General features: G+C 32.8%; 1 protein-coding gene across 1 annotated transcript; it reads right to left on the bottom strand.

The window, feature by feature from the left end:
* Positions 1-1,130: 1,130 nt before the first annotated feature.
* Positions 1,131-7,306, bottom strand: LOC143562411 (ubiquitin receptor RAD23d-like). The gene is made up of 8 exons (XM_077050220.1): positions 7,219-7,306; positions 3,295-3,456; positions 2,904-3,224; positions 2,655-2,807; positions 2,429-2,551; positions 2,202-2,308; positions 1,576-1,654; positions 1,131-1,477 (listed from the first exon to the last, which is right to left on the bottom strand). The coding sequence occupies exons 1-8, from the start codon at positions 7,282-7,284 to the stop codon at positions 1,361-1,363; spliced, it is 1,128 nt and encodes a 375-aa protein (XP_076906335.1). The 5' UTR covers positions 7,285-7,306; the 3' UTR covers positions 1,131-1,360.
* Positions 7,307-24,377: the final 17,071 nt, after the last annotated feature.

The raw sequence follows: 24,377 nt of genomic DNA, 5'->3' as shown, positions 1-24,377 counted from the left end.
GTCGTCCTTGACTAACGTAAACACCCTTTTGATATGAAACAAGACAAAATCCTTTTTGCAACTTAAGACAGAAAATTTGTTGTATTCTACATGAATTTAGAAACAACGCCAGAGCTTTCTAGCCTTTTGATGGTCAAATATATATCAACAAATTCAAACTGATATTAACATTTCATCAGCAGCCTTGACTATGACATTAACCAATGCCTATCTCCATGCCACCTAAGAATCTAAGATCATAAATGGATGAAGAACTGAAGAAATTTAGGCTGTTCCCGAGATTAATAAGAAAAAGAAAAAGAAAGGAAATTAAGGAGACAAGCAAGTGAAAAAAAATATATATATGTGATTTAACTTAATGTTTTCGAATTATAATAAAAAGTAAAATAATTATTTAGGAAGGCTAGCACGATTTTTTTTTTAAGTTTATTTTATTTTATACCCATCTCATTCCATTATAAAACTTAGAAAAACAAACATTTTCCAGTTTTCTTCTATTTATTTCCATTTCTACCCTTGAAGAAGACTCGGGAACACAACATAGAGCCATAGAGGCTAGCAAAACTTAGATCATTAGAGTATCCCAATAGGTGTTTCTGGGAAAAAAATGACGATGTGAAGGAGAGATGGTATAAGAAGATTCTTTGTAAGAATGAATGAAAAACGTGTTTGTGAGGAAGATGGATAAGAAAGGAGGAGAAAGAAGGCGTTCTCATGAGGCTAAGTGCCATGCGGACACCAAAAACCACCCACAAAACGATGGTCTTGTTGATCTTCCTCCAATCAATCACCCATAGCCTCTAAACGGGTCTATAAGATCAAATAGAAAGCAAATGATATAGCTTATTAACATCTTAAAGCGCGTTTAGTAGCCAAGTGTTACATCCAAAGAGGGCTTACCGACTACAACCACCAAATACAACTTAGCATAAATAGCACTTTACTTCATGGCGATATACTTATTTTCGTTAAAATGTTTAAATGGTATACGCTAATTTATAAAATTCCATGTAAAGCAAGTATACGCCATGTATGTGCGTAGTTAAAAAAAACTTAACGAACCCTGACCTCAACTAATAAATAAACGAAGATTAAAATGCGGAGTCATCTAACACTTAGTTATTTGACTGCAAAGTAAAATCCAACATAAAAAACAACTGAAAAGTAACAGGGCGGAAACTTAAGTTGCATTTCAACTTTAATCTCCCATATATCCTAAAGTATACGCACCCGGAAACAGAAAAGATAACAGAGCAAGTGCATACACTGAAAAGCACGAAACAAAGTGAATAACCCGAGAGGGTTTAAAATGCAATTTCACCTTCACCTTCACCTTCACCTTCACCTTCATTCATTGAAACTAGTCTTCAAACTCGTGACTGTGATCGAGTAGATAATTTGCAGCCAGTTCTTCATTTTTGTTGCACGCGAAAAACACCTCCAGTACTAAAGCTCTGTCAAATCCCATTGCTTCAAGCTGAAGGTTTTATAGAAAAAAAGAAATTATAATAATTAGACATGTGATTATATATTCTACAATAAAAATGTATGTATAGGTGTAATAATAGAACTTACGCGTTCAATTGCTTCACGTTCCTCTGGCGTGACTGTCACTGCCTGTGGCATCCCTGCCGCCAGCTGTCCAAGTGGATTCCTGATAATGTCACAGGTCGGGCCAAACATTTTATTTATGTGCGGGTCAAATAGGATCATGCCAGGTTGTCACTTGCCCCGGACATTTTTATTTAAGTTTTCAAGGCATCTTTGTGCATGATACCGAACCAAACCACAATAACAAAACCAAACAAAAACCGACAGTTTGGTTTTATGTTTACCGAAAATAACTTTCAGTTCGGTTTCAATTTTGCATGTAATTATCACCTAAACGAATTTATGGACTTCATTTTTTATTTTGAATTTTAAGTAGTTTATAGAAATTTAATAACTAGCGTAACCCAAATATTTTAGCCCATCATAAACAATTAATTACCAATTCACAAAAAGATTCAGGCCTAAATTTATTATTCTGGGCCATATTTTTTTTTTCAAAAACTCAAAAAACGAATATTCGGTTGTTGGTTCTGTTTTGAGCCCCCAAACCAATGCATGCACAACCCTATGTTAGACATAAAACACATCCCAAATCAACCCGTTAACAAGTAAATCAACCAGAACGCAGAGATAGGAAAAAAAAAACATACTCTCCTCCTTCAACAGGTTCGTTAATTAAACGAAGGAAATCAGCCTGATGCTCTTGGATGAGTCTCACCAGCTGCGGGTTCTGCTTCCCTAATTCTTGAAGCATCGGCTGTTCACATAATCATCAGTGTATAAAATATAAACGCACACACATATATATGTGTGTGTGTGTGTGTGCGCGCGCATGCGCGCATATATATGTAGAGAGAGAGAGAGAGTCATACAATACCTGCAAGATTTGTGGATTAGCCTGTACCATTGCCCTAAAAGCTTGAAACTGTTGGCTGTTACGCAAGAAATCCAGATTACCAGCAGCACCCGCAGGTGCATTCCCGCCCACATCAGGAAGACCCTACCCCAAAATTAACAATTTGATTTGATCATTTAATATATACCAAAATCTTAAAAGATATGAACTCTACAACTAATAAACAAACAACTCACATATGACATACCTGAGGAAAAAGATTCAAAGGATTTGCATTCGGTCCAGCTGGCGGAGCCGCCGCTGCTGGCGCTACTGCTGCTGCTGGTGGTTGTGCGGGCTGAACTGGCGGCACAGCAGGAGCTCCAGCTGCTGGCGGAAGATCAGCCGACTCTGGTATGCCCTAAAATAAGCATGCATTATATTAAAATCACATTTTATATTTCCATCTTCAAAATTTCAAATTTAGAATGTTATATAACAATGATACAAGATTTACCGAATATAGATATTCGACAGCGCGTTCGGGGTTGTTGAAAGCAGCACGAAGAGCACGAACAACCGTATCACGATCCCATGTACCTCCACCCATATCGAGAATCTGCTGAATTGCACCCTCTAAATTGTTGCCTGAAACAAGATTTGATGGCACATCACCATATGCATTCTCAGACGATGCGTTTGCTGGGGGTGCCACGGTTGCAGAAACCGGTGGAGGTGGTGGTGCCGCCACTGGAGCGGGATCAGCCGCCACCGCCCTTGTCTCAGTCACCTTTGGAGCAGCTGCAGCTGATGAAGATCCAGCAGGGGAGGTCTTGTTCTGTGCATGATTAATACATATGATTTAAGTATTAACGATGCAATTATAATACGCGAAAGTCAGGTTTTACCTTTGATAACATGATAACTATAAAGCTGTTTTCAGAAACTTTGTTTTCTTCCATGGTGGTTCCATCTTTGAGCACTTTGCCCTGATGAATGAGCATCTGTTGTGCAGCTGGATACACATCAGATCCCTGCAATGTTTCTATAGTTTTCTTAACATCTGCAACCTGCATAAACAATTTAATCACCACAAACATGAATTCACATCAAACATGGCGATTCAATCACATCAAATCACATTATACATGAATTCGTTATTCGTATCAAACACAAAGCTTAAATTACATCAAATATGAAGATTCAATCACATTAAATCACATGAAACACAAATTCCTATCAAACATGAAGCTTAAATGAGTAAATCACATCAAATATGAATATAAGAATTCATATCAAGCATAACGATTCAATCACATTAAACATGAATTCACAGTAATAGCAATTTGCGTAATCTATATTGCTATTTTCTCTGAAGAATTAGAGTTTCAGTTTAATTAATTCCACAAATCATGTTCATTCAACTATTCAAGTCCGAACAACTAACATACAATTGTGCAAAGCAATTAACAGTTTCACGTCCAAACTCGAAGAACAAACAGCATTTGCACTAAAAACAGCAATAACAACACAGTACGGATGTACAATCTTAAATTTCAAACTCAAACCGTAATGACGCTAATACTACGATCTCAAAAGAGAAAAAAAACACAACATTAAACTTCGTAGGGATGAACTCAGATCAACACAGCACAAAGCCATTAAACTTCGTACGGATGAAGAATTAGAGTTTCAGTTTAATTAGTTCCACAAATCATGTTCATTCAACTATTCAAGTCCGAACAACTAACATACAATTGTGCAAGCAATCAACAGTTTCACACCCAAACTCGACGAACAAACAGCAATTGCACTAAAAACAGCAATAACAACACAGTATGAATGTACAATCTTAAATTTCAAACTCAAACCCTAATGACGCCAATACTACGATCTCAGAGAAAAAACACAACATTAAACTTCGTAGGGATGAAATCAGATCAACACAGCACAAAACCCTAAATTCTAACCAATCACACACACAATCAGAATAAATAATACATAAACTAACCAACATACAATTGTGCAAGCAATCACAGCTTTCACCTTCCAATTGAGACTAATAACAGCACAATACGATCTCGAATTACAAACTTAAACCCTAACAACGCTTATACAGCGACGAACAACACAAAATTAAACTTCCTAAGGCTAAATTCACATCAAGCACAACACATATCCTAAATTCTATCCAATCACATACAGAAACAGATTCAGTAAACACAGAAACTGAAATAACGATTCAAAAGATCGCATTCTTTTGAATCCTAGCATACAATTGCACAAATAATCAATGCAATAATAATTAACAACACAGTTTAATCTCGAATTTCAAACTCAAACCCTAGCATCGCTAATACTACGATCTCGAAGCGAAAACACAAAATTAAGCTTCATAAAGCTAAATTAGGATCAAACTCAACACAAACCCTAAATTCTAACTAATCACACACAGAATCAGACTCAATACACACAAAAACATAAATAACGATTTAATTGCACTATTTAACCTAATTCCCCAAATCGTGTTCACTCAAGTCCAAAGAACCAACTAACATACAATTGCGCAAGTAATCAAAGCTTTCACACTCCAAATCAACAAACAAACAGCAATTGAGACTAATAATAGCAATAAAACACCTTACGATCTTGAATTTCAATCTCAAACCCTACCGAAAGCATAATTCAACTTCGTAACGTCAAGTTCAGATCTCAACACAATCAAAAATCGAACATAAAAAGCACCGTATCTTCGAGTTTCACTTCGATTTCAAACCCTAACAACACTAATACCACGATCTCTAACCAAAAACACAAAATTAAACTTCCTAGGGCTAAATTCAGATCAATTTCAGCACAAAACCCTAAATTCTATCAAAATTCTAACTAATCACGAACAATCAGAATTCAACTAATCAACAACAAAACGCACCGTATCCTCGAGTTTCACTTCGACTTCAAACCCTAACAACGCCAATACTACAATCTCGAAGCGAAAACAAAAAATAAAGCATCATAACATCAAATTCAGATCAAATACAGCACAAAACCCTAAATTCAAACCAAATTCTAACTAACCTAATAATCGAACATACAACCTAATAATCGAACTCAAGCCCTTAGAAATCAAAATTGAGCTTCATAACGTCAAATTCAGATCAAACTAATAAGTAATCACACACAAAATCAAATTCAACACGTTCAAAGCCTAATAATCGAACTCAAGCCCTAAGAAAATCAAAATTGAGCTTCGTGACGTCAAATTAGGATCAAACTAATCCCACACAAAACCAGATTCAACACAATCAAAAACCAAATAATCGAACATAAATCACACCGCATCCACGAGTTTCACTTCGATTTCAAACCCTAACGAAGCGAAAACACAAAATTAAGCTTCGTAACGTCAAATTCGGATCAAACACAACACAAAACCCTAACTTCTAACAAAACTCTACCAAATCACACACAAAATCAAATCCAATACAATCAAAATTCAACTAATTGAACATTAAACGCTCCGTATCTTCGTGTTTCACTTCAAATTCAAACCATAACGAAGCAAAAACACAAAATTAAGCTTCGTATGCCAAATTCAAATCAAATACAACACAAACCCCTAAGTTCTACCTAATCACACACAAAATCAGATTCAATACAATCAAAATTGAACTAATCGAACATTAAACACATCGTAACTTCAACTTCGATTCCAAACCCTAACGAAGCGAAAACACAAAATTAAGCCTCGTAAAATCAAATTCGTATCAAACTCAGCACAAAACCCTAACTTCTGACAAAATTCTACCTAATCACACACCGAATCAAATCCAACACAATCAGTATTCAACTAATCAAACTCAAAACCGTAACGAAATCAAAATTAAGCTTCGTAACGTCAAATTCAAATCAAATACAATCAGTATTCAACTAATCGAAGACAAAACGCACCTTATCTTCACGTTTCACTTCGATTTCAAACCCTAACGAAGCGAAAAGACAAAATTAAGCTTCGTAACGTCAAATTCAGATCAAACTCGGCACAAAACCCTAACTTCTAACAAAACTCTACCTAATCACACACAAAATCAAATCCAACACAATCAGTATTCAACTAATCAAACACAAAACCCTAACGACATCAAAATTAAGCTCCGTAACGTCAATTTCAGATCAAATACAATCAGTATTCAACTAATCAAACTCAAAACCCTAACAAAATCAAAATTAAGCTCCGTAACGTCAATTTCAGATCAAATACAATCAGTATTCAACGAATCAAACTCAAAACCCCTAACGAAATCAAAATTAAGCCTCGTAACGTCAAATTCAGATCAAATACACCCAGTATTCAATGAATCAAACTCAAAACCCTAACGACATCAAAATTAAGCTCCGTAACATCAATTTCAGATCAAATACAATCAGTATTCAACTAATCAAACTCAAAACCCTAACAAAATCAAAATTAAGCTTCGTAACATCAATTTCAGATCAAATACACTCAGTATTCAACGAATCAAACTCAAAACCGCTAACGAAATCAAAATTAAGCCTCGTAACGTCAAATTCAGATCAAATACACTCAGTATTCAACGAATCAAACTCAAAACCGCTAACGAAATCAAAATTAAGCCTCGTAACGTCAAATTCAGATCAAATACACTCAGTATTCAACGAATCAAACTCAAAACCCCTAACGAAATCAAAATTAAGCCTCGTAACGTCAATTTCAGATCAAATACACTCAGTATTCAACGAATCAAACTCAAAACCCTAACGACATCAAAATTAAGCTTCGTAACGTCAATTTCAGATCAGTAAAAACGCACCGTATCTTCAACTTTCACTTCGATTTCGAAGTGCGTGCCCTTCAAAGTCTTCACGTTCACCTTCATCGTTAACTTGTAGCTCACGTCAACCGAATAATAACAATCAACAGAATTGTAACAAACAAACTGATTGATAACCGTCGATCTAACTTATTATTATTATTAATATTTATAATAATAACATAACTGAAACGACACCGTTGAAGTCGTAGAAGTAATCGGAAACGTGAAGCTTCGAGAACGAATAAGAGTAATCGGAGTTGTGTTTGCGTCTGTATAGAGTACAAAGGTGGAGTGGTTGTCACGCGATTTTGGGTGTGAGTGTGGAGTACGCGATGGGGTTATGGGGTGTTTTGAGGCGCGTGGGTGGATGGAGAGTGGGGGTCGGGGTGAAGTGACCTAGCTTTTTGTGTTATATAATTTGTTCATGTTTATCTTGCTGGCGGGTTGTGCGGAAGTGGATACACGCGCCGTTAGGGTACCAGCATACCAGGCCCATGTGGTTAAGTTGGGCTTTATGGAGTTTAATCTGAGGATAAAAAGCACACCTTGGATCTAAGACAAAAGTCCATATTAAACAACACTTTTTGATCTAGAGGTGCATGAAAAACATAAACTCGGGTATGGATATGGTATACATTTTAGTACTAAAACCCGTACTCAGAACCGAACCTGATTTGTACCCGGTAATACCCAAAATCCGGAACCGGTATCATACCCGGAACTGGGTTTTTCGAATACCCGAAACAAGGTTTTTCAAATACCTGATCTATACCCGATATTACCCAAAAATACATGTAAAAGACCCAAAAGTGTTCCAAGCTATATGTTTAATCGCGATATGGTGTATGTGGAAAACAGAAACACGTTAGTCCATTCGGGAACTCCGATTCAAATCTGAAGCTTGGTGGAGGAAATTAAGGTAATGGGTCCTTTGGATTAAAAGTAGAGGAAGAAAATGCAGTCTCTTTTGGGAAGATTGGTGCTCTTTTCGGGTGTAAGGGTGAGTGTACGCTTGTAGCGTGTTTGGTTCCTTATTTGTTGTTTGTTTTTTGTTGTGGTTGTTTGTTTGGCTGTTCTAGCGTCTTACTAGTGTTTTTATATTATGTTTTTTTATTGGTCGTTAAAAAAATAGATTAAAAAAGATTAAAAGGGTTGTTTGTTTTTTTCTCAACTATGTTCTTTAAAGATTAAAGAACATAGTTGAGAATTTATTTTTGATTCAAGTATCTTCTTGAACATAGTTAGTTGAGAATTTATGTTTGATTCAAGTATCTTGTAATGGTTGAAGATTCTCCATTATGTTCAAAGAAAAGTAAATAAATAAGAGAATGTAAAAAATGCGCTAGTCATAACTTAGTAATAGTATTCTCAGCATGTTCTCTAAAAATATGTGAGGAGAATTTGTAAATGGTATGGTTATGAGTGGTTGTGAGTAGATGAGAGAGAAAATGTTATATGGGAAAGTTAAATTTGGGGTTTCACTGTTTATATCGTATAACTTTTTAATATTTTCTAAAAGTGGTTGTGAGTGAAGGAAAGAGAAAAGATAATGATAAAGGTATAAAAAAGTATTATTTAATTAAACAAGAGAGAAAAAACAGTGATTTTTAGTATAATTATATGATATATATGGATATAGGGTAAGGAATAAGCTGGAAATGCTCTAACAATATAAAATATAAAGGGAGAATCACCAAATTGAACATTCACTTGACCAAGTTAAAATAAATATGGTAGCCTCTAGCGTGTAGGGGTTTCATAGAAAACAAGACTATGCAATGTATGACACATCGACGAAAGGTCTAAGCTCTAGATGCCTTTTCTTTTGGTGGGACCCACATCCGCACCAATGAGATGCTAAAGTGTGGCGAATTTTAGAGACACATATGTGTAGACGCTAGAGATGTGAAACTCTTTGAAGCATTTTCAGTAGCTCCTCTGTAATTATATGAGAGGAGTCTTTAAATTTTTTTTAGAGGATTGTACGTGGTTGTCAGTAAAGAAAAGGGAAAATTTTAAAGAGATTAGTAAATCTGGAAGAACACTAGTAATCATCTACTTATTTAATATATTTGAAAGTTATTGTGAGTGAAGAAGAGAGAAAAGATAATGATAAAGATATAAAAAAAATATTATTTAATTATATATGATAGAAAAAATATAGTATTTTTTTAATTTAATTATAGAAATAGAGATAAAAATAGTGCAGCTATCGAGAATGCTCTTAGCCATAGACTTTTCTTTGCCCCATGATTTTAGATGGGCATAAGTTTTTTCATACGATAATATTTAAAAAAAAATACATAAAATTTAAAGAAAATAAATTGCTCGTTATGATGTAAATTTTTTTTTAGAAAAAAATTATTGTATGAAGAAAGTATGCATCTTATCTTAAATATATATAAATGAAACCTTTAAAAGCTCTTTGGTTGCTTTCTACGTTTTCTTAATCCACCAGATTGCTTGATATGCAAATAGAGGCTTCTCATGCATTTGATCCAAATTCACGGGTATGGATCTTACCAAACCCAGATAACCCTTAAACGAGTTATAACATCTCATTAAATTAAAAATTAGTCTCACCAAATATTTGATATGAAAATCCTATAAAATAGATAAATACTAATTAATTTCCTTTTTTTTTTAATAAGCGGGTCATGGGTTTCATCAAACCTATATAGCTTTTAAACGGTCAATAACATCTTAATTATTTGTGAAACTCTACCATCATCAAACTCGAAGTATATTCCCTATAAAAAATAAAATTAAAAAATATATATATAAATATTAAAAACAAAAAATAAAAACAACCCCCGTAATATAGAAGATAAAACCTGGTATTTAAATATCACGGGGGAAAAGAAAAATCTATGGCTCGGGGGCTTCACCTCTTAAGCGTCTACAACAGTCTCCTTCTCCTTCTCTTAGAGACGTTTCCTGTTAAATTCGCTGCATGTTAGTCACTTATTGATGCAATGATAAAATTATGATATGTTGGAAACTTTTCTTTATTGAACCATCAAACATCTATAATATATATAAACGAAAACCCAAAAATCCTACGTGTCGCGATGTGGTCGCTCTCCCCTTTTTATGGAAGCCACCAGATGACTTAATTTTTAAATGGAGACCTCTCATTGATTTAACCCAAATTCATGGGTATGGGTCTTACTAAAACCTGATAGCTCTTAAACGGGTTATAACATCTAATTAAATTAAGAATTTATCTTACCAATTATTTGATATGAAAATCCTATAAAATAGAGATATACTAAAATTTAATATCCAATTTAAAAAGAAAAAGATATTATTTATAATTAATAAACAATTTTATAGTAAAAACATAAGCTGGTCATGGGTCACCAAATCCAGATAGCTTTTAAACGGGTTATAACATATCATTTATTTATGAAACATTTTCATCATCAAACCCTAAGTATATTATTAACTTTCTTACAATAAAGAAAATTAAATCCAAAATAAAGAAAATTAAAATCTAAAAAAATAAATATTAAAAAACGAAATATGTAAAACAACCATTTTCTCAAGCCATCAGATTGCTTTATTTGCAAATGAAGGTTTCTCACGCATTTGACTCGAATTCACGGGTAAAGGTCTCACTAAACCCAGATAGCTTTTAAATGAGTTATAACGTCTCATTATATTAAAAATTAATCTCATAAAATATTTGATATAAAAATCCTATAAAATAGGGATATACTAAAAATTAATATCCTATTTTATTTAAAAAAGATATTATTTATAATTAAGAAACAATTTTATAATAAAGAAAATAAATGGGTAATGGGTATCACCAAACCCAGATAGCTTTTAAACCGGATTATAACATATCATTTATTTGTGAAACAATTTTATCATCAAACCTCAAGTATATTAATTATTAAATTTCTTACAATAAATAAAATTAAAATCCAAATATACATATATAAATATTAAAAACGAATAATGTAAAACAACCCCCGTAATACGGGGAATAAAATCTAGTATACAAATACCCAATCATAAAAATAGGAAACGTAGGCTTAAGAGTTTATCACTAAACAACCGAAGAATATATATAAATACACACGCACACTAGCTTTTATCCCTCGTATTACAGGGGGTAGTTTTACATTTTTCGTTTCTAATATTTATATTTTTTTTGGATTTTAATTATATTTATGGTAAGTAACTTAATAATATACTAGGGTTTGATAATGAAAAGATTTCACAAATAAATGAAATGTCATAACCCGTTTAAAAGCTATCTGGGTTTGGTGAGACCCATGATCCGCTTATTTTTTTTAAATATAAATTGTTTCTTAATTATAAATAATATCTATTTTTTTAAATCGATGTTTACTTTTAGTATATCCATACTTAATAGGATTTTCATATCAAATATTTGGTAAGATTAATATTTAATGTAATGAGATGTTATAACCCGTTTAAGGGTAATCTGGGTTTGGTGAGACCCATACCCGTGAATTCGGGTCAAATGCATGAGAAGCATCCATTTACAAATAAAACAATTTGGTGACGTGAGAGAAAGTAGGAATCAGCCATAGAGCTTTTAAAAATTTCGTTTATATATATTTAAGATTAGGAGATATAATTAAGGCTTCGTTTCTACACTTGATGTACTAATAGCTGCTAAATAGTAGAGGTTTATTCCAAAAAACGAGAGAACCTCAAAGTTGTTATCCTAGATAGTAATGATTATCTTTCAAATACAACATCAAATGTTGCCTACAAAGAAGTATTTAGAAATTTGTAATAAATTTTAAATATTTTTGCATCTTCTATGTAATATTTAAGTTACTTGGTCACATATTCACTTGATTTATAAAATTTTATAGATTATTTTATTAATATGTTTTAAAAATATTTTTTTACCCCGTGTGTCACAAGACACATAGACTACTAATTATATAAAGTAAGAAAACTCAATATAAGGTACGAAACCTCTAGTGTACAATCCAAATACCTTTAATAGTAATTTTGATGTATCAATACTTCAATAGCGACCCAACTGGATCGTAAAATTTACCTACCTATAGACCACAACCACTAATATGTTATTGAACATATAGTCTACCCATTTTGTCAGAATAGCTAGCCACTATTTCAAAGAGGCAGAACCAGACTGGCTAGTTTGGCCATGAAAACAATGCTTATAACTCAATCTAAACTTGTTCATTTTGTTTTCAAGTTCAACATTGTCAATGCGTGATTACATAAGGTTCAAATTTGTTACTGATCCGGTTTTAATGTTTAAAACTTATGTTTTCGGTACATTCGTTAGAAACAATATTGAAAAAACAATGTTCAGAAACAGAAACTATAATCACTACAAAAAAAAGGCTATGTGGTGATATACAAAAAGTGAAGTGAGAATATTGGAAGTTATCAATATTTTGAGACATTTTAGTGAAGTATATTTTACCCAATAGCCTCTTGACTCTAGAACGTCTCACGCCCTATGTAAATTGTTGCAATTTAGCTCACCTGTTGGTTAGTTAGGTATTTACGTGGTTTAATTATTTGGATATTTTATCAAATAAACCACTATATGTGTAAGTCATTAGATGATCACACGTGCAAGTTAAATTCCATTAAAATTGTGTATCAAATAAATATTAGGCGTAAAGTGACAATAAAAACCTAAATTTACGTAGCATAAATGCTAAATGCCAATATAATTTGGTCAAGATAATACGGCATATGTAAGGTGTCATTATAAACTTAAAATATAGTGACACAAATACTAAATGCTACTAAAAGTGTGTGCCAAACAAATATAGCATTCATAAAGTAGGGGTGTTCAAAACCGGATATCCGAAACTCGAAGTTTCGGATATCCGAACTTCGGATATCCGGTCCTTTCGGATAGTGGATTTCACTATCCGAATCCGAAATTTCAGATATCCAATCGGATAGTGATTCGGATATCCGAAAGAAAACCTGGAAAAAAAACAGTTTTAAAATTAGACTAACAAGTCACAAAACAACCAAAATCATCCAATCCAATAACCTGTTTTAAAGTGAACTTACAAATCCAACAACTTAAACACAATTGGTTCTTCAATCTAACAACCTAAACACAAAATTTTCAAACTTCACATACCTTATCAAGGTAGATTTGGCGCCGGAGGACGAAGGTGGTGATGGCCGATGGTGACAGATAGTCAAATAGTTCAGCGGCGGACGGTGGCGGAGGTTGAAACGGACTGACAGTGTAGTGCAACGGCGGACGGTGGTTGTGCCATAAACTGGTGGCGTGGTGAATGGTGATATTGATTGGAGATTTGGAGAGTGATACTGATATAGTGATAGCAGGTCCTTAGAAATTAGGATTAGATAGAGTAAGGAGTAAGCATGGTGTTTAAGTTTTATACATATTAATATTAAAAAAATATTAAAATTAAAACTTCGGATAGTTCCGAACTATCCGAAAATTCCTAAAAACGCTACCCGAATCCGAATTTTCGGATATCCGAAATTTCAGATAGTTCGGATACGGATTATCGGATAACTCGGATTCAGTTTCAAATACATTTGAACACACCTATCATAAAGTACCATAAAACTTAAATTTAGTGTCACAGATGCTAAATGCCACTAAAAGTGCATGCCAAACAAATGTGGCATGGCCAGCCCTAGGGTTGTGCGAGCCGGACAACCGGCCGGGGCCTATAGTTCTCGGGGGCATATTTATTTTACATATATCCCCTGTTTTTTTGCTTAAATTTTGATGTAGTAGAAGTTTTCAGACTTGCAGAGGCATGGTGAAGAAGAAGAAGAAGATTTGTTTGGAGAGAGAATATTATTTTGTTAATTAAAAGTTGTAGTCTTGTCCTCCTCTAGTTTTATCTGACATCACCACTAAACAATAAATTACTTTAAGCACATACAATTTTTTTCTAACTTAATTAATTGATTGTGCAAATCTATTTTTAGTTTTTACTAAATAAATGATATGACATAACAATGAGTTTTCTTTTCATCTAATTATTCGTTTTCAATATTTATATATGTGTATTTGGATTTTAATTTTATTTATTATAAGAAAGTTAATAATTAATATACTTAAGGTTTGATGATGAAATGGTTTTATAAATAAATGATATGTTATAATTCGGTTTAAAAGCTATATGGGTTTGCTGATACCCATTACCGATTTATTTTCTTTATTATAAATTTGTTTCTTTATTATAAATAATATCTTTTTTTAAATAAAATAGGATATTAAGTTTTAGCATATCCCTATTTTATAGGATTTTCATATCAAATATTTGATGGGACTAATTTTTATTATAATGAGATGTTATAATCCGTTTAAGAGCTATATGGGTTTGGTGAGACCTTTACTCGTGAATTCGAGTCAAAGGCGTGAGAAGTCTTCATTTACAAATAAAGCAATCTGATGACTTGAGAGAATGGTTGTTTTACATTTTTTGTTTTTTAATATTTACTTTTTGGATTTTAATTTTCTTTATTATAAGAAAGTTAAATATATACTTAGGGTTTGATGATGAAAGAGTTTTATAAAAAATGATATGTTATAACCCGTTTAAAAGCTATCTGGATTTGGTGACCCATGACCCGCTTATATTTTTTACTATAAAATTGTTTATTAATTATAAATAATATCTTTTTCTTTTTAATTTGGATATTAAATTTTAGTATATCCCTGTTTTATAGGATTTTCATATCAAATAATTGGTAAGAATAATTTTTAATTTAATGAGATGTTATAACCCGTTTAAGAGCTATCTGGTTTTGGTAAGACCCATACCCATGAATTTGGGTTAAATCAATGAATTCCCATACATATAATCTGTAACATTTCGGGTTTTTGTCATATCCGTTTATTTTCATTCGAACATCTTTCGGATCTTATTCTTTAATAATATTTGGTATTTATAAGTAATTAAGTTCTCCTTTATTCACTACAGGCCCTTCATGTTTTATATTGTGTTTATTTATGATTTATATAAGAATTGGTTCATTAAATGATCAATAAACAAACTGTAGGGGCCAAACATGTAAAAGAATGAAACTTACTCCTCGGCGCTCCGGCGGGCTCACGGCTGGCCGCGCAGTGTGTGGGCGTGTCTGTGCAGAAATCTTCACCTGATTCACTTTCTAACTCATTTTTGGTATCTAAATCGTGTATTTTAAGCTTATATGAGAGAATTAAGGACCAAGTAATCATAATATAACTAAAACACAAGTCCTAAATTGTTTTCCTCTGCTTAAGATCAGATCTTTCAGTACATTTCATTGATTCTTTTCTTAAAACGTATTTACTTGCTTAAACGGGCCAAAAAGCCTATAATTAGTTCGGTTTAGCTATTCTTATAAAACAAGTCATAACTATCTGCTGTAAACCTTAATCTAACCCTAATACACCTCCTCCAGCCGTCACTAGCCTCTGCCATCTCATAAACCCTTTGGTTTTTGCATATTCGTTAAAGATACAAGGCTTGATCGTTGACTTTGCTTGCTTTAGGACTTTTGACTTCCGTTTCTCATCAATCCTTTCACTTTCCGGGTAAGTTGTAAACTGTAAAATCGTTCATACATATTCCCTAGTCAATAACCTTCAATCAATTTCGGTGATTGAAGGGTGTTGACTGGTCAATTGCTTTAAAACCCGATAAAGGGTAAAACAGTCAACAAGTCTGACTTATCGTTTTCTCACACTTCTGGTCGGATTCAACGTTCGGTCCAGAAGACTTTTATTCTCGTAACGTGATTTTAAGGCTACTGCCCAAAACCCGACTTCCGACTCGCTGTTCGGATTCTGGTCAGTACCAGCTCGCTTAAACGTTTAATTCAACATAACTAGAGTTCTACTCATCCGTTTGGATTGATTCCAGTGGAATTAAGTTCTTTTTTATTTATAGTTTCATATCACAAAGTTTCAGGTTCTGATAAGTTATCTCGTTTGACGCGTATTGGACGACTCGCTTATCCGTTTACTCGTTTATTCTTAATTATACTCGCTTGCCTTTAATCTAAGGTGAGTTTTATCATTCCCCTATTTTACTCGATTTTCATAAACGTTTTGGTGACATATGCGTATATAATACTATACATATATATCTATATATACATACATATCAAAAATAGCAAACGTGTAATTGTGTGTGATTAATCAAATCTACTTGTTATGTGCTTATGTGTTATTGTATTCAATCGTTTGACATATCCCCTTGGAGAGGGTTCTCATTCTATTAACCACCGCCCAATTCACTTGGCAACGGTCTTATTCTATTTATTTGCTCATGGTTGATTTACCGGCGCCCGATTCGCTTGGCAATGGTTTAATCAACAATCTATTTACTTATGGTTTAATTTCATTACCGCATTTATTACGTTTTGCTTATTTATTATATTAACATTATTTTTGGTGTCAAAATTGGTGATAGACTCACTCAACATATTTGTTGACAAAACTCCATTTTTTACGCATATGCAGGTTGTTTGAAGTTGAAGTATGGATGCTTAGAAAGACCTTAGGGTTATAATGAAGACAAACTTGGATTTAAACTTGTTATATTTATTTATTTGAATTGTCTTTGTTGTATTTGATTATTGTGTGTATTATTTGAATAAAATAATTAATTAGATATTGTAATTATAATTATGATAGTATCTTCGAGCTGTGAGCAATCGGATCACGCCCCGGCATTTCCACCATAGGTTGGGGTGTGACATAATCAACTTCTTCTTCTTCTATTTTGTCGAGCTCGTTCAGTTTATCACTAAAAATAGGTGACGGTATTCTGCCTAAATAGTAGACACAGGTAACTATACGGGGGTTGTTTTACATTATTCGTTTTAATATTTATATATGTATATTTGGATTTTAATTTTATTTATTGTAAAAAGTTAATAGTTAATATACTTGAGGTTTGATGATGAAATGGTTTCACAAATAAATGATATGTTATAATCCCGTTTAAAAGTTATCTGGGTTTGGTGATACCCATTACCCGTTTATTTTTTTTATTATAAAATTGTTTCTTAATTATAAATAATATCTTTTTTTAAATAAAATAAGATATTAATTTTTAGTATATCCCTATTATATAGGATTTTCATATCAAATATTTGATGAGATTATTTTTTAATATAATGATATGTTATAACCCGTTTAAAAGCTATCTGGGTTTGGTGAGACCTTTACCCGTGATTCGGATCAAATGCGTGAGAAGCCTTCATTTACAAATAAAGCAATCTAATGGCTTGAGAGAATTGTTGTTTTACATTTTTCGTTTTTTAATACTTATTTTTTGGATTTTAATTTTCTTTATTGTAAGAAAATTAATAATATACTTAGGGTTTGAATGTTTGATGATGAAAGGGTTTAATAAATAAATGATATGTTATAACCCGTTTAAAAGCTATCTGGATTTGGTGACCCGTGACCCGCTTATGTTTTTTACTATAAAATTGTTTATTAATTATAAATAATATCTTTTTCTTTTTAAATTGGATATTAAATTTTAGTATATCCCTATTTTATAGGATTTTCATATCAAATAATTGGTAAGATTAATTTTTAATTTAATGGGATGTTATAACCCGTTTAAAAGTCATCTGGTTTTGGTAAGACCGATACCCATAAATTTGGGTTAAATCAATGAGAGTCATCCATTTAAAAATCATGCAATCTGGTGGATTCCATAAAAGGGGGGAGCGACCAAATTGAGACACGTAGGATTTTAGGGTTTTCGTTTATATATATTACTAGATTTTATCCCCCGTATTACGGGGGTTGTTTTACATTATTCGTTTTTAATATTTATATATGTATATTTGGATTTTAATTTTATTTATTGTAAGAAAGTTAATAATTAATATACTTGAGGTTTGATGATGAAATGGTTTCATAAATAAATGATATGTTATAATCCGGTTTAAAAGCTATCTGTGTTTGGTGATACCCATTACTCGTTTATTTTCTTTATTATAAAATTGTTTCTTAATTATAAATAATATCTTTTTTAAAAATAAAATAGGATATTAATTTTAGTATATTCCTATTTTATAAGATTTTCATATCAAATATTTGATGAGATTATTTTTTTTAATATAATGAGATGTTACAACCCGTTTAAGAGCTATCTGGGTTTGGTGAGACCTTTAACCGTGAATTCGGGTTAAATGCGTGAGAAGCCTTCATTTACAAATAAAGTAATCTGATGGCTTGAGAGAATGGTTGTTTTACATTTTTCGGTTTTTAATATTTATTTTTCAGATTTTAATTTTCTTTATTATAAGAAAGTTAATAATATACTTAGAGTTTGATGATAAAAGGGTTTCATTAATAAATGATATGTTATAACCCGTTTAAAAGCTATCTGGATTTGGTGACCCATGATCCGCTTATGTTTTTTACTATAAAATTGTTTATTAATTATAAATAATATATTTTTCTTTTTAAATTGGATATTAAATTTTAGTATATATTCCTATTTTGTAGGATTTTCATATCAAATAATTGGTAAGATTAATTTTTAATTTAATGAAATGTTATAACCCGTTTAAGAGCTATCTGGTTTTGATAAGACCCATACCCGTGAATTTGGGTTAAATCAATGAGAGGTCTTCATTTAAAAATCAAGAAATCTGGTGGCTTTCATAAAAAGGGGGAGCGACCACATCGCGAAACATATGATTTTTTGGTTTTCGTTTATATATATTATAGATAGATTTTATTATGTATGTATCAATTTAATAGCATTATCCTAGCTATAAATTTATTCTACTTGCTCTACTTTTTAATTAATGAAACATGTTTGCTACGTCGGAAATATTTTTCTAAAATAAACTTTTAAGAAAAACCTTAAACAATAGTTGAGTTATATCCTATCTTTCAAATACCAATGAAATCGAAACTCAAAGAGGCTAGAAAGGTTGAACTTTTTGAAAAGTTAATCACAAGTGATCCTTTTGTGCGTAAATTGATTAATGATTACTTGTCTAATTCATTTAAGCTATACGGACCGAAAACTTTTTTAATATTGAGCCTAGACATTTTTTTTATCTATTATTCGTTTAAGATATACGACGTTTAAGAGATATGGGCCTTTTTATTTCGGTTCGGCCGAGGTATTTAAATCCTCAGGGCCGGCCCTGAAATGTGGCATGCGTAAAGTGACATTAAAACCTAAAATAGTGGCACAAAAGTTAAATGTCATTAAAATTATGTGCCACTAAATGACATTTTATTTGTAGTGAATTATCTTTGGGTGAGTTATATTGAAGATCAATTTCTTTCGATGGAGTCGCGTTAAACCTGATACCCTCGAGAGAAGTTTTACAAATCAAAGAAACACAAATCTACCATCTAAAGCCTGTGATAATATAGTCATGTACACGGTAGTCAGAGTATTGGATTGCTCTGATACTTGGGTGGGATTCAAGTTTATGGTTCATCTAAAGAGCACGAAAAAAGTACATCTTTAACAACAAACGACAACCAAAGAGTATAGTTGAAGAGATTAAAGCGAATACATGTACATCAACATATTTTAATTCTTGTCATCTTGGTTTCCTATTTCCTATCGAATAATCTTGTATGATTAATGCTTACATCTTGTAATTAGTTATCTTGTGAAAAAAAAAGGTTTTTAATCTAAAAAGCACTCGAAGAGCTATGAGCCTATGACAATTGTATTATTTGGCCATGAGACCGAGGAATTTCTTAGCAGAATAATAGGGTTTAGTGAGTCGTGTATAGTCATTTTTCAGCTCCTAAGACTCAAAATTTTATTTTTAGTTGGACATAGATTGATGTACAAGAGGGGTTGTGACGCAGTTTGTTATTCGCTTACCTGCCACTTTATTGTAATTGTTTTAAATAATGTTTTATGCAATCTTTATCTTTATCAGTTATGATAAAAAAATAAAAATAAAAAGCATATGCAATGCGTCACGATGACAAGATTATGCGTCATGATAGTGTAAGACTATAAACACCATGCACAAAAGTTTTCACAATTTAACACCATAGACTTTCAATTGTATAAAGGCCAAATTCTTCACCACAACAATGCTATTCTTAACCGGTGTTCCATTCAAACTCCATTTAAAGATACTTACAGTCATAGTCGGTGCTGAATCCATAATTTTTATCAGCATGTTGATCTACGAGAACAAAATAATACTTAATGAATTAAAACAAGTCGCCTAAATTTTTTTTATTAAGTTAACTTATAAATACAATATTTTTTTAAACATAATCATAAGTTAAATAAACCTATACACTACTAGAATAACAGTTTTATATAAATTGTTAAATCTACTAAAATAAGCAATATATATATGTCAAATTTGTGGATAATATGAGACTAGTTTAATTTATAATTATTGGAATAAACTAGAGTACGAGCACCATTTATTGTTAGAAAATTACATAGGTCAAACCTTTCCCTTGAATCCACACAAGAAACCGGAACTAATCAGATAAATCGGCTGCAGGTTCGGTGTTAAGATCAAACAGGAAAACTGTGTTGTTTTGTGGTACACTTGTTTTCCTAATATTAATAACACCATGATGTGTCGCTGGGGTGGCCACGGACTTACCTACATAACCGCCTAAGCCTTTTTTATGAAAATGATTCAACCCTGCTTGAAACCGATCTATTATAGCCAAGAGTTGTTGAAACTCGGCTTCGTCAGCTGCCACGCTGCTGTTAGAAGGTTTATTTTCTGCTCTCGTTCTCTTGCCGAGCCGCTTTTTGTTTAACGTTTCCATTGAATTTTAATAGCAGCAAAGAGAATGAATTGTCATAAGAGGGTTTTGGGACATTGCATAATATAATAAGAGTTTATTACGTTTGATTCTAAAAGAATATTTTTTTGGTAACGATTGTTAAAGTGATAAGAGACGTGATTCAAGTAGTCATACATCTGCACGAGAACAAGAATATATTCTTATTAATGTATGCATTTAAAACATGCTATTTAGAAAAAAAAAATTAAGAGTAAAGTGTAACGATACATATAAGATTGTTATGGACTAATTCAAAAGGGAGTTGCAATGCAACTTATTGGCCGTTTGTCTACCACTTGATTGCATCGTTTTGAATTGAATGAGAAATTTATACTACAGTTTATCTAAGTCAAATCCCACATCAACTGTGGACAAGAGAGGTCATTGGTTCATACATAAGTAGTGTCCCTGTGACATTTGAGCCAAAACAAGGTACACCTCAGTACGTATTTACCGATTAAACAAATAAACGCTTTTTGCATAACAAACCAACGATTAACCGAACGGGTCGGGTTATGACCCAGATATCTCGGGGGGGCCATCTATGAGTGATATACGTTTAATACAAGCTAAGACATTAGAAATATGGCCTTAGTTTGATAGCAAACAAGTTAAACGAAAATATGCTTGTTTAACTACCCGCTATAGATTTAAACGCAAAAGATAGTTACAAACCAAGCATTGTATCATCCGTTAAGCCGAAAAAGACTTACCAAACACTTATTTGAAACGTTTTAAGCGATCCGTGAAAATATTTTTGATTTTTACAAACATATAGTATACTTTTATAATTTTACACAAAACTAGCCGAAAAACACTCGTTTTCGCGCTGTTTAACGCACCCGATAAGTTTTTCGCGCCAAAAACCGAACCCGAACTAAATTTGGACTGGGTTTTTCGTATTTGGGCTTGAGAAATCAGAAACTTGGGCCAAAATGGGCCCATGGACTTCCGATCGGCCAGCAGCCACCCCCCCTTTTTATTCTTTCACATTTAAACTAGATCCAAGATATTTTCAACATTATTTCTTGAAAACTCTGGACATAAGCTCTGTTCCAGCCAGAAAACCTTCAAACCCTAAGGTAAGGGGCTTAAATAAGTAGCTTTTGTACTTGTTTAAACTTGTTTAATACCATAAAAACATGTCTTGGTTACTAAAAATCATTCCTAACCGTGTAAAAATCCTAAAAATAGTCCATAAACATGTTTTGATCATAAAAACGGTAAGGAACCTGTTTTGATAGTTTTTTTGGCCATAAACACGGATTAAAGGGTTGAAACGACGTTTTTACGGTTCAAAAGTTCGTTTTTGTGTACTAGCCGAAACCCTAAGTTAAGGGCTGTTATGTTGATGAAATATTACTTGGTTTGTGGTATAGGACTTGTACCTAGCTTGCTTAGAAGCACAAGAACCTGAAAACTTGATTAAAAGGTCGGAAACGAGCCAAACCCGCTAAGGTAATGCCGAAACACTCGCTTACGGGCTATTTAGGTTAAGGTGTGATGTGCAAATTTTTAGGACTTGAAATTTTTCAAGGACATCAGGGACCATGTCAATGAGTCCCTGTTCAAATTTGGTAATTTTCGACCATCCGAGAATATTTGGCGAATTTATTACCGAATTGGGACGTTTATTTGAAAAAAATAGCTAAAATACTTCAAATATTATGAAAATTTTCTGGTAACTCAGATTTGATGTATTTTGATCACATATGAATTTTGGGATCATTTAGAGAAGTTTAAAGGTGTTTTGTTTAACTGCGTTAATGTGAATTTTTACAACCGAATTTGGGCCGAAAAGAATATTGCACGAGTTTTTTACATTCTGGAATTGATACAAGTTGTTTTGGGACATGATTTTAGTATTCAGGAATTTTTGTGGAATTTTTGGAAATTGTTTGGGGTAAACGGACGATTTTCAGGCGAAATATAACTGATAAAATGAATTTTTATAAATTAATAAATCAGTAAATAAATTCCATAAATATTTTTATAAAAATCTAAATATTTGAATTGATAAGTGGTTAAAGTTTTATAATTTAATGATTAACGGTTAATTAATTATGCTAATCTGAATATTAAACAAATTCAGTTTTTATAACAACCGGCAAGTTCGCGACTAGTGAACCTGCGGGAAAATCAAAACACCAAGAGTGATCAAAAATCATATGTTTGGATTAATTAAGTGAAAATGAACTTTTCTATGAGAAACCTGGACAATCCGGGTGGATTGTGCGCGTTTCTTCTCAAATCAAACTGAATAAACGGAAACAGGCCCCGTGGCTAATCCGGGACCCGAGTATGTGATCTTTCTTTATAACTTAATCATGTTATTAACCAATACATTTTCCCAAGCTTATTTTCCCATAACTGCTTCCTGAACGCGTAAACGAGCAACTTGGCCCAGCTGGGAAAACGGGAGTCTGAGCCAAGTTCGGTTTTAAGTATTAGACATTGAACAACATCACAACCTAAGCCTATTGCCACTTTCTGGGCGTTCCAGCTACACCAAGATTAGTTATACAGCCCAGTTTAGTATTGAGATTATAATAATATTAAAATATTAATATTATTATAATATTGATTATAGGAACTACTGATAACGGACTGAACAAACCACGAGTTGATACAGTACTGAATATCTACTAAACCGTGAGTCTCATGACCCCACTTTTAAACTGTTTTACGAACTTTTGGGGTGAAAAGCATGTTCGATTACATAAACATACCCCAAACATGTACTGATGTGAATTATTCAAAGTGCTAACACACGAAAGTCCCCACGATCACAGTGATTGACTTCGAGCCGGTGGCTTGTGAATAGTACTATTGGTTTGACAAACCCAAACGGAATCGGCCTGGTTGCCGTGTCACATAGCGCCGTTTGCACATGACCATATTTATACAAACAGGCTATGTAGTGTTAGACATAGCTACCGGAGCATGTTGTGGGCGGAAGGGGAGCCACAGTGGTTGATTGAGCGTGGGAAATAGATGCACGCAGCACATACAGTCAAGGCTTCACTAGAGCTTAGCATAATTACATCATTTACATACATACATACTTATTTCAGGATTACAAGTGTTAACTTGTGAATACTCATTACTGTTTTCTTGAAACTCGTGAAACTCACCAACTCTAGTAGTTGACCCGTTTTAAACTGTTTTTCAGGTGTACCTAAATCAGAGTAATTTGGTGATCTGTTACTTGCCTGAAGTGTGTGGTCGATGCTATGTGAATAGAAGCAAGGGTGTTAGTAGTAAGAACGTTTAGTTAACGAATTAGTATTGTTTGTACCACCTAAACTGTAAAATAATGATAGAACAAAGAAATGTAATATATTGTAAATTAGTTTGTAATGTT

This window comes from Bidens hawaiensis, unplaced genomic scaffold (assembly GCF_021521415.1).
Source record: "Bidens hawaiensis isolate Kalapana, Puna unplaced genomic scaffold, B.hawaiensis_p1.1 tig00021016_1, whole genome shotgun sequence".
Classification (NCBI taxonomy): domain Eukaryota; kingdom Viridiplantae; phylum Streptophyta; class Magnoliopsida; order Asterales; family Asteraceae; genus Bidens; species Bidens hawaiensis.
Note: the sequence above shows the minus strand (reverse complement) of the source record. Positions and strands in the feature narration are given on the sequence as shown.

Bases quoted from the DNA above. Each gene is read 5' to 3' on its own strand.
- LOC143562411 (XM_077050220.1), bottom strand. From the start codon at position 7,284: ATGAAGGTGAACGTGAAGACTTTGAAGGGCACGCACTTCGAAATCGAA. The intron at 3,225-3,294 runs GTAAAACCTGAC...AATCATGCACAG, and splicing joins TAGTTATCATGTTATCAAAG to AACAAGACCTCCCCTGCTGG. The intron at 1,655-2,201 runs GTATGTTTTTTT...TGACATTATCAG, and splicing joins GAACCTGTTGAAGGAGGAGA to GAATCCACTTGGACAGCTGG.